The sequence below is a fragment of the Pleurodeles waltl genome, chromosome 9 (assembly GCF_031143425.1).
Source record: "Pleurodeles waltl isolate 20211129_DDA chromosome 9, aPleWal1.hap1.20221129, whole genome shotgun sequence".
Taxonomy (NCBI): Eukaryota; Metazoa; Chordata; class Amphibia; order Caudata; family Salamandridae; genus Pleurodeles; species Pleurodeles waltl.
This window is the reverse complement of record NC_090448.1, coordinates 1,005,331,000-1,005,343,260: the sequence shown is the minus strand read 5'-3', so window position 1 is coordinate 1,005,343,260 and position 12,261 is coordinate 1,005,331,000. Positions and strand designations below refer to the sequence as shown.

The 12,261-nt window shown below is 42.3% G+C and overlaps 1 protein-coding gene across 1 annotated transcript in view; it reads left to right on the top strand.

The window, feature by feature from the left end:
- Positions 1–12,261, top strand: part of BUB1B (BUB1 mitotic checkpoint serine/threonine kinase B) — a 248,690-nt gene that overhangs the window by 91,757 nt on the left and 144,672 nt on the right. Inside the window, exon 9 of the mRNA XM_069208601.1 lies at positions 1,618–1,835. Within this exon, the coding sequence (XP_069064702.1) occupies positions 1,618–1,835 (218 nt within the window). The remainder of the gene's footprint in view (positions 1–1,617; positions 1,836–12,261) is intronic.

Here is a 12,261-nt window from a genome sequence, read left to right as displayed (position 1 = left end):
GCCTTAGCATCTGATATATCTTCCAGATCATCCACAAGGCAGAATGTTGAACTGAATTAAGCGGAACCTGGTCCTAATAGCTACCTCGCAAGGGTGTATCAGTGCCATCTCCCAATTCATATCTTCAGGTGTTCCCACATCAGCCTCCCTAGTATGATGGGTATGGTGTTTATGATCGTACGATAGTCGAGGAAACTGCCTTTTGTGTTATTTTGTCTCCCAGTACCCAACTCTCTAGTGAGTATGGTCCGACTAGTCCATTTCTAACACTTGGTCTTTCCGCAAGGCATGTATCAGTTGGAAGTAGCAGAACCTTTGTGTCTTGGCTAAGGCATACTCTTGCTGTACTGTCTCAGAGGTCACTAAGCTCCAGAAACCCCCAACCCCCCCCCCAAAAAAAACAATATCTCCAAGACTTTCAATCCCAATTTGCTCCCACCCTCACATGCCCAGAAAGCAGGAACTCTTGTTCCAGGAAAATATTCACAAACCATTATAGGGTAAAGAGTACAACTTTATTACTTCTAACTACTGAAAGTGAACTGACTGTAATCAAAATCAAGAAGCGAGAGTGTCTACTAGAAAATATGAAACTCCGAAATGGACCTGTTTTGCATGCACAGAAACCAATGATATTGCAGTGTATGATCTAACAGGTTACCAATTCTTTTTTGAAGAAACACCACCATAAACTTTAATAAATTAACCTTCGAGGACCAATACTGAATTTTTGTGACTGAATTTTCTCTTTTGAGGTTTTGTATTTTTGGATAACATACCCCATAGTTAGGTCTGTTTTTGTTTTGTACCTTGACTATTCAGACAAAGATTAGAGGGTTTCCTTGAGCTCTCCATATATGGATTGCGTTAAAAAAAAAAAGAAAAAAAAGCTAATTGATATACAAGCTGGGTCCATTGTGTGGTGACATGGTGTGTGTAAAAACAAATAATAACGAACTGGGGTCATTACCCCCGTGTAATTACCAATGGCTGAGGCTAATTCAGGCATTCCATCCAGCACTTTTGAAAAAAAAAAAAGTATTCCTCAACACCTACTAGTCCAGCATTCACCAGTGGAGATTTTTCCACACCACCCAGCCCACTATGGCTCCAAACACGCTGACAAATCACCAAACTCCCTCCATACTACAGAGGCAAAACATTTTAAATCCCGTTCTTTTCAAACCCCGGGGAAAAGGGTGCTGTAGCATTACCAGGGAAAGCTTTTTTTTTTTTTTTTTTTTTTTTTTTTTTTTTTTCCTTTCTTTCTCCTTCTTCCCACTGCTCTTTTCTACAGTCTTATCCCCTCTGGTTTCCTCTCTCCTGCCTCTCCCCTATGACGTCTTTATCGATTTATAATCTGTATTCCTCTCTGACTAGGCTCTCCCTTTTTTCACTTATATGTAATATTTACCCGTATTTCTGTTCCCAATTTTTTTGTAATGCAGCCCAAAATAAACACAGATCTATTGGATTCGCCAGTGCTTGTTCATTTTCTTATTTAGCAGAGAATGCGCTAGTTACAAGTGTAGGAAATGTACAGTAACTGATTCTGATTTACACAGGCTAGAAAAACGATTCCTTTTCTGTGTAGCAAACTTATATTGTTTCTTTTAGGACACCATGTAAAATTAACCCCAGTTTAACTTGCGTCTTGAGCGCTCGAAAAGCGACCAAGGAGGAGGATCCGCTGCAGAGGGTGCAGAGCTGCTCCCAGAACAAAGAGGAGCAGGCAATGTACTGTAAATCCAAAGTTAATGCTGGATTGGAAGAGTTTTCCTTTGAGGAGATCAGGGCTGACAACTATTTAAAGAAAATACAGAAGAAGAGGGAAGGTATGTGTTCAACTTTAAAAACTTTTTGGAAAATTGTATGTTGGGGAAAGTAATATTTGTCTTTTATGATGTAAACGAAACAGTCTTAAGCCCGGACAGAACTATAGCACCAACCATACCAACTTGCTCCAAGCGCAGCAAATACATTGAGTTATAGCTACTCTTGCATGCAAGTCTCCACTTTCTCGCATTTAAACTTGACGCCATATAGTATTGACTGTCTTGTTAGAATTTTCAATGGCAGATTCCATCAGAAGGTATTCGAAGGTTGTATGATTGCAGTACAATTTTCAACAGGAGGGGAATGTTTAATTTATAATTAACGATCAGACATTTCTGCTTGGAAGATCTACTTGTCTGATAGACAAAATATACTGAAATTTACCTACCCGGTAAGAAATTCACTATCCCGCCCTATCCCCTAAATCAGGTAGATAGACAGACCCAGACACATTGCAAGTTTGTTTTATTTGTTGAAACTGCAAAGTGAAATTAAATAAGTTCCAACAATGGTAAAGTAAAAATACCTTTCGTTAAGTGCAAAAACACGTAGAGGGCTGAGGTGGTCCTGGATGTGACACTGGAGCATTTTTAGAAATATTTCAAAAGGGTTTAGGTTTCTTTTGTTTAACACTACTACTAAGCTGATGTAAAGCTCATACAGTCAGTGCACTACTGTGAGGGAGATATATCGTAATTGAAAAGTGTAAACCCCAGATTGTACACAAGCAGGATAGTTCCTCTAACCTACTTGTGTAGGAATATGATTGGAATCTGAAGCCAGGGAGTTAGATGCAATGTCTGTGGCTCCGTTAACCCACTGAGCTTTTTTTTTTAGTGGGATTAGAATTGATAATTGTCATGATTACACAGATTTCTGTAGTAAATTACTTCACTTGTTGTTTTCTAAATTGGATTAAAACCTGTGACTTGAAGGCTAAATATGTATCCGAGTAGTTGGTGTGAATAACCCATCGGACTTCCACCCAAGGATCCGAACCAGTGAACTCTGCTTTTCCAGTAGAAATCAACAGTAGCCACTTTCAAAGTGTCCTCCCACCTTTTAAGCTACAACTTAATAGATCGATTGTTTTTTCTGCATATGTTAACTAATAATTTATTTCCTGTTCGTCTTTGCTTCTCTAACTTTATTAGTGGTAGAATTAATTGCCCTACATTTTCTTCTTTAATTTTCTTTTCTGCTTTATTTTTTGCTATTATCTTTAATTTATTGGTTTGTTCACTCTTACCCTCGTGTCTCTTTTTTGTTGCATTCTTGGTTTATCTCCTTTCCCAGACTTTGGTCTGCTTCCGGCACGCATGGAAGGGTGCTGGGTAGGGACAAGTGGAGCAGACATCTCAGTGGGTTTTAAGTTCGAAAAATCTCTACACATGCCCTGAAAAGTGCTCCCCGCTCATCTGAAAAGATGCACATGTCTGCAGCTGTGTCTGTACAAACATGCTCCCACACGCAGACACACATTGCAGTCACACCATTGCTCTGATTCACCCTCTTTACTTGCCCCTACCTGGCAGAGACATGCCTCCTACAAAGATCCCCTTTGCAGACAGGCCCCACTGAAGATACATGCCTCTTGAAACACCCCGCTGGAGACACACTCCGTGCACAAACACACAACTCTTACACTCGCATATCCTCCCTCGCACACACATCCTTAGATCCCTGAACATGCCCGTCCAGTTTGCATAAGCACTACATGCTTACATATGCATCTCGACATACTGCTACTCCTTATGTGTACACAACCCCTGCATACGCTGCACAGATCCCCTCCATATGCACCCTCCTTACGCACCCACCTCGCATACTCTTTCTGCATAGGTACATGAGGCACCCACACTCTTGCTTGCACACACTCTTGATTTAGGAGACTCAGGGAATATTAAGTATTCAAATTCTTTGCTTGGAGGTGGCTGCAGAACGAGCATCACTGAATGCTTTCAGGGCAGTCGGGCTATGTGTGGACCAGACTCTCATAGTGAGAATGTGGCTGGGGATCCGGAAAACAGGAAACTCCGGATGCAGGCTTGATCATAGGGTGACTGGCCTGGGTGGGATTAACGTCTTAAAAGCTACTCCTTCTGCTGATGGAAAGCAGCTCCCCTGCATGTAGTTAGCCAGTTCACTCTAAGGGTGCACTTATTAGCATCTCAAAGAGGAAAGATGCTCTATACATACTTTTAGAAGTACATATTTTATACCACTGCTTACTACCAGATACCCTGTGAACGGACACTGCTCCCTTGCTGACACCTCTCACAAAGCTGAAGGTGTGTAGGGCCGTGCGAGGCTTCTCTGCCTGCCCATGGGCTTTGCCACCCTCCCCCTCCCCATTTCCCCCCCCTCCCCAAACTTCTCCCCCTTACTTGCAGACCCATACTCGTTGCAGCCATTATTGGAGGTGGGCGAGCCAACACATTAGCAGTGGGAGCCTAGCCAAAGGTCTGACCCGGCTCTTAGAGCCTGTGCACAACCCGAGCACTGAAAATGTTTGCTATGTAAGTCCTACAATAAATATCACATGAATTATTAGAATTATAAAGTCTCTTCAAAGTACAAAAAGTGTATTTCTTTAACATGGAAGCTTTCACATGAGTACGTAACCTTATAGCACTGCACTGAGAAGTACTTATTAAAAGTGCTAGTCGTGAAACTTGAACCATTGTTGAACTTAAGAGGCAAGGCAAGTGCCATGGAAATCAACCGTGTACGTGACCAACATTATAGTTGATTAAATCAAATGCAATATATTTTTATACGGCTGGTATTCTGAACTCGCACATTTGAAGGTTCTTTCATACATGGTAATGAAGAAAAATTACTTTTGGTGAAATAAAATATTTGCCTAACTTCACACAATTCAAGCTGGGAAGCCACAATTTATCCAGGTTTTCCAGTTTCACTTTGTACAAATTAGCCACTAAATGGGTATCTATTTGTCTTTCTTTGTGAACGCTTTGTTCTTCCTTCTTTGTACATTTTTCTGCAGTTTTTATGTAGCTCAGACTCGATCTGAAGGAATTGGAGCGCTTTGCATGAGCACTAGTTACATTACACAAGGTCCCATTCATTTTTCGGTGGAGCATAGCGGCGCGCAAGCGCTGCTTTTCCACCATGTTATCTATTTGGGCTTTTAACCACGCCCATCACTATCGCTTGTTCATGGGCTTGCCCTTCAAAAATCGTTTACATTTGCTTTACGTTTGGCTCTCCTCTGGGCGGTTTCGTTACCGCCTTGGACATCGACCCTGTTACATGGCCAATTGTACTTTTGCAGATACATTTGACTACGAGCGAACTTCTGTTTCCTTTTTTGTGTCCTTCACGTTCATGGCGTGGCGCTTTGAATCGGCTTGCTTATGTGAAACTGTATTACTTTTCATTTTCAAATTATGTTGCCTGGCACTGGCCTTAGAGGCCCAGTATGAACAAAGGGCACAGTGTAAGCAAGGGGTATAGTTTCTGCTTACTTTGACAGACAACTAGACATTCGAAAAAAGACATTAAAACTCAGGTTCCCTTACAGCAAACCCGACCTGACTAGGGCATTTGGCATTACAGTTTCCATTCCACACACACCTGAGAATTGTGTTAACCTAAGCCGTAGTGATGTGGTTATCTTTGGAAGATACAGGAAGCTTCATCCTTTCGTGGCACTATGAACTGACTCTTCCAGCATTCCTGTTCATGTTAGTGAAACCGTTCTTATAGGAGACTCTTGCAGGGAGAGCGTGCTCAAAAGCATCTTGCTTTTCCATATCTGACCCTCTCAAATTACTTATATTCTCTTAGCAACTGTTTCAAGGAGCACTCTCGCAACTCAGCGCTTTAGTCTGTGAAACACAGTGTGATGTTTGATCGTTGTAGCCTGATTGCTCTAGAGTTGCACTGAAAGGCATATGTTGCTGAGGATGGCTGTGGTGGTGTCTTAAGAGTTCTTCTCAAACCTGACCTAGGAATTCTCTTCCTAGCCTGATCCACCGCTGCCCCCTCCCCCCTTTTTTTATTGTGTTGTAACATTTTTATAGAACTGCCCCACTTTTTTTAAAGCCCCATAAGTCTTTCTTGTACAGGGCGATGAGAATTTGCTTGTGCTGTATGGGAGAACTGTGTTGGTGGTAGTCACATCAAAAAGTGGTTAGTTTGGTGTTATGTATAAGGCCTAGAGACTGTGCACCAACCTTAGCACAGTAGCATCGGTATGCTCCTTCTGCTTCTGTTTAAAAAAAAAATAAATAAATGTGAGGATCGTCAGCAACACATACAAACCAGTCATCATTTTATGTGGCATACGTTTCAGCTAGGTCCAGCAATTAAAAAAAAAGAATAATAATAATCCGTTCTCGGAGAAATATGTTGCTAGTAATTAACATCTATTACAGGGAGTGCAGAATTATTAGGCAAGTTGTATTTTTGAGGATTAATTTTATTATTGAACAACAACCATGTTCTCAATGAACCCAAAAAACTCATTAATATCAAAGCTGCATATTTTTGGAAGTTGTTTTTAGTTTGTTTTTAGTTTTAGCTATGTTAGGGGGATATCTGTGTGTGCAGGTGACTATTACTGTGCATAATTATTAGGCAACTTAACAAAAAAAAATATATACCCATTTCAATTATTAATTATTACCAGTGAAACCAATATAACATCTGAACATTCACAAATATACATTTCTGACATTCAAAAACAAAACAAAAACAAATCAGTGACCAATATAGCCACCTTTCTTTGCAAGGACACTCAAAAGCCTGCCATCCATGGATTCTGTCAGTGTTTTGATCTGTTCACCATCAACATTGCGTGCAGCAGCAACCACAGCCTCCCAGACACTGTTCAGAGAGGTGTTCTGTTTTCCCTCCTTGTAAATCTCACATTTGATGATGGACCACAGGTTCTCAATGGGGTTCAGATCAGGTGAACAAGGAGGCCATGTCATTAGATTTCCTTCTTTTATACCCTTTCTTGCCAGCCACGCTGTGGAGTACTTGGACGCGTGTGATGGAGCATTGTCCTGCATGAAAATCATGTTTTTCTTGAAGGATGCAGACTTCTTCCTGTACCCATGCTTGAAGAAGGTGTCTTCCAGGAACTGGCAGTAGGACTGGGAGTTGAGCTTGACTCCATCCTCAACCCGAAAAGGCCCCACAAGCTCATCTTTGATGATACCAGCTCAAACCAGTACTCCACCTCCACCTTGCTGGCGTCTGAGTCGGACTGGAGCTCTCTGCCCTTTACCAATCCAGCCACGGGCCCATCCATCTGGCCCATCAAGACTCACTCATTTCATCAGTCCATAAAACCTTAGAAAAATCAGTCTTGAGATATTTCTTGGCCCAGTCTTGACGTTTCAGCTTGTGTGTCTTGTTCAGTGGTGGTCGTCTTTCAGCCTTTCTTACCTTGGCCATGTCTCTGAGTATTGCACACCTTGTGCTTTTGGGCACTCCAGTGATGTTGCAGCTCTGAAATATGGCCAAACTGGTGGCAAGTGGCATCGTGGCAGCTGCACGCTTGACTTTTCTCAGTTCATGGGCAGTTATTTTGCGCCTTGGTTTTTCCACACGCTTCTTGCGACCCTGTTGACTATTTTGAATGAAACGCTTGATTGTTCGATGATCACGCTTCAGAAGCTTTGCAATTTTAAGAGTGCTGCATCCCTCTGCAAGATATCTCACTATTTTTGACTTTTCTGAGCCTGTCAAGTCCTTCTTTTGACCCATTTTGCCAAAGGAAAGGAAGTTGCCTAATAATTATGCACACCTGATATAGGGTGTTGATGTCATTAGACCACACCCCTTCTCATTACAGAGATGCACATCACCTAATATGCTTAATTGGTAGTAGGCTTTCGAGCCTATACAGCTTGGAGTAAGACAACATGCATAAAGAGGATGATGTGGTCAAAATACTCATTTGCCTAATAATTCTGCACTCCCTGTATTGTTGGGTTTTGTGTGCTCCAGACTTGGCACCTCAGTATTCATGCATGAGGATAGGAACACAAGCAGCATATAAAACCAGTCAGTTGCTGCCTAGGATACAGTTCAAACCAGCATTTGTGAAAAACAGATCTTCATTTTTTTTCTGAATTCGCAATGATATTAGATAGTCTTTATTTTCTTTGTAAGAATATTCAGAGATTACATGTTTGTACTACGCAAGTTTTTGATAATAGGGAATTTTCAGCAGTGAGTCCATACTTGATCTAGGGTGCTCTTGTGGATGTATGACCTGAGTTTGGAATGTAATCGGGGTCTGTTCCATCCCATGGTTCATCCAGTGTGCAATTCAGTGAACTTTAAAGGGTATTCTTCTCACTGCTAACCACTGGAGAGCTTGGTGAGCTGGAGTAAGAATTGTTCTGTCGAAGATAAGGATGTGTGATGGCTGCATTTAGGATTCTTTGTTGCATGCTGATAATCCTAGCGAGTACATTCTAGAGTCCATTTGCATAATCCAGCCAGGATATCCCTAAAGCTAAAGGTGCATGAAAAGCCTAGGTAGGAGAAGGTGCTTTAAAACATAATGTTGTTGATCTGGGTTTCAATGAATGCTACGAGGACATGATTAAACCAAGGTTTTTGACTTAAGTCGACCTGTGCTCTTTAGTTTTTGAGGTTTATGGGTTGTCATTTTGCCAAGATGCTCAGGCTACTACCTGGATTCTTGAGGAGCTAAGTCGGAGTAGATTCTTTAGGATCCTCTGTTCAACCACTATTATTTATTTGCCAAGTCTAGATTTGTTGACATTTGAAGGTTGTTCTTGTGTTGAGATAAACTTAGCTTCTGACTTCCAGCCAAAGATTCTTTACCTTTTCTACTTTTCCTAGGCATCTGACTGGCTCTGGAATCTTTTAACAATGCTTCTGTGCGCCAGTAGGTGGCACCATGCAGGTCCGCACAAAACTTCTGCTCTGGAAGTGATGTGTGGGCTTTATAAAGGCTCAACTTCTGCACACTAACTTCTGTTCTTTTCTTTCCATGCCTCCAGGAAGATCCATGACTTTCTTGTCTGAGACTGCTTTTTATTTTTCTCCTCTAAATTACTACTGTGTGCAGGTGATCTTGTCCCCTGAAACAACAAGTTTAAAACTCTGCAAGGACTGTTGCAAGCAGATGTCTGTGTCAGATCCCTACCATATTTTCATGTGGTGTCTGGGTTTGAGCCATGACCGCAAGACATGCAGATACTGTGTTTCGATAAAAACTTGAAGGCCATCAGGAAACGTGTTGCAAAATTGTTGCCAAATACAATGAGACAGTGCCAGAACTGCTCCAAGTATCGCTCCCATTCCCGAAATTGAGGAAACCGATCTATACTCTGGTCTTAATTGCTCTCTAAGTCCTCGGATAAGAACAAAAAACATAAGAAGTTGAAGCAGAGATCTGCTTCTTCACGCCATTCTTAATCACCTGATGAGGCATGTGGGTGGTGCCAACAGTCCCATTCTGCCTGACCTTGTAGCAGATTCTGCCTCTGGTTCCGCACAACCAGAGTTTCCACCACGTCTCACCAGATTGAACAGTTCCATGCAGCTGTGCTCCATCTCCTTGGATCCTTACCACTCCGTATGGTGTCTTCAGGCCCCACAGAGCTGAGAATCCTTCCACCTGAATTACCCTCAGCCCACCTCTGATTCAGCCTCAGATACATTGTCGCAAATGCTGTCCTCACTGTCTGAACATGTATCCCCGATTGTCCACTGAGTCTACACCAGTCCAACTTTGACCAATGTCTCAAATGGATCAGATGGAGGTTTTTACAGTCGTTTTATCTAAAGGCAGACATCATTCATTACATTCCCTCTTTGGTACAAACTTCTATAATGATTGACCAGGGTGATGAGGTCACCCCGTCCCATGATGTTGATCATTTGGTATGAGGAGTTTCAAGAGGATAATGACTAGATACCTCCCCGGAAATCTTCTCATCTCCTGGCCCAACCACAAAAGATTCTGCCTCCTGCACTGGCTTCCATTAGCCAGGCCAACCATAACAATTCCTCTACCGTTCCCCATGACGAGGAATCAAAGACTGTGGAGACATTTGTTAAACACTTATGCTCCTCACTCAGCATGGCTCTGCGGTTGATCAATTCCTCCTGTGGCTGTGCCGCTATACTTGTGCCCTCTGGGAGTTGATAGCGCAATTCTTCCCCAGTGTCCGGAAGGTCCTTAACCTGTTCTATTACAGACCATCTAGAATGGTCGGGATGCAGCCAAGTTCACGATTTGTTGTGGCTTGGATCCTACAGACTCTGTTGGTTGGGCTATAGGGACCAGTGTTGCCATGTGTGGCTGTGAACAGCTGGGTTCTCGGGTGATGTCCAATTGTCCCTGATGGACATGTGGTTTAATGGGACTCACTTGTTCGGGAACAAGACTGACTCTGCCCTTGGATGTTTTAAGGAGAGTAGGGCTACTGCTCACTGTCTAGGCCTTTCCATCCAGGCTTGCCAGCAACAATTCCAGCATACGAGAGGGCTCTGGTCTCTGACGGACCTCCGGCTCCACGTCCACCTTCTAGTGCTGAAGGTCATCTGTTTGGCACTGAAAGCCTTGCTGCTATCCATTAAGGGGAGAATGGCAAGCTGCTTACGGGCAACACTACTGCCACGTGGTACTGCAACAAACCGGATGGGTGGGGTCACGGGCCCTGTGCCATGAGACCTTGCTCCTCTGTAAATCTTCCTAGTAGTGAACCACTTGGCAAGGACATTGAACGCCAGGGCACTGGAGCTCAGCTGTCAGCACGTAGCAGATACCAAATGGCAGCTACGATTGGAGGTGATGCAAGAGTTTGTCCGTGAGTGGATGGGGGTACCTTGGCTTGTACTTCTGCGTGTTGGAGTTTTCAAGGTGTCTCTCGCTATGAGATGCGTTCTGCCTCGAGTGGAACTTGGGAATCTTGAATGCCTTTCTGCCAATACCACTCGTGCCCACAGTTCACAAGCTGCAGACTGGGACCAAGTCATCTGAGTGGCTCCGGACTGGCCATGGAGAGTATGGTATCCAGATCTCATCAGCTTGAACATCTGGCCTCCTATTAAGCTGCCCTCTGGGAGGATCTACTCTTGCAGCGGAACAGTCAGGTTCGCAAACCCGACTTTCGCAACCTCCACCTTCTTGTATGGAGAGTGAACAGCAACAGCTGAACACCTTCGACCTTCCACTGCATGTACTTTGATGTCTTCTTGTCAGCGTGGTGACCCTAGACAAAAACTGTGTGGGCCTGTTGGGACAAATTTGTGGTTTGGTGCTGCACGCTCCAGATTGACACCCTCCAAGGTTTTTTTTTTTTTTTCCCCTCTCTAGCCACAGTTAAGGGTTATGTTTTTGATCCTTTCGGCTCTTTTACGGTTACCTGATCTGCCCTTCTTATTTAAATTACCTTTTGTCATACATTTTTTTGAAAGGGTTGAAACATACGTTTCCCTACTCTGTTTGTTTGTGATGCCCTACTAGCACCTTAATCTAGTCAGTCAATCAATGTTTATTTTGGGGTTTTACCCAATAAAAGGTAAAAAAAAAAAAAAAAAAAAAAAAAAAAAAATCTTTACAGCTGTACCAGTGTACATGATGATAAATATATATATATATATATATATATATCTAAAAAGATGCTTTGTTTATGATAAAATTACTCTGTAAAATTGATACTGATCGGTCATTATAAAATATATGCAGTAAGCATGGCAACTTCACACCTAGAAAATATCTGAAGAATCAATCTGCTTTTATACAAGTCTGAGTGCAATTTTCATTAATCTAAAGTTTTAAGTGCCAACCCAGAGTTAAGTGAGAGAGGAGGTATTTGAGTGAAGGACTCTGAGCAGGCATATAATGCCAAAATCCCAAAGTAAGTCACAATTGGTGAATCCTTTTTTTTTTTTTGTTTTCCTCACTGCACTATATGCAAGGCAAAAAAAATGCACATGTTCAATTCTTTTTACTTTCTACTTATTGCACAGAGACCAAAATATTATTAGCATGGCAGATATTATACTTCAAAGTGAAGCTTTTAATACGGAGTGTTCTAAAGCAAAATTCCATTAATTGTAAAGAGAAAAGTCTCGAAAGAGGTTGGTGATTTTCAAATTCTAAATACTTAGCAGTTAGGCTCCCCTCAACAATGCTCATGTAGTTGGGCTTCTGTATAGTTTCAATAGAATTATTTCACAATGCTTTTGGAAGCACAGGTCATGGAAGCCGGATCAGACCACATGTTGTCCAAACCTAGTATGCTCAGCCAAGATCTTATGATCTTGTCCTGACTTATCTGATGTGTACTGAGCCGCTCCACTTTTGTTACTTCCGCCATCTAAACGGCTTTCCTCATTGTCATCCCCTTAGCATGGCGTGTGAGTGAGATTCAGGTACTGTGTGTTCATAAACCATCACCT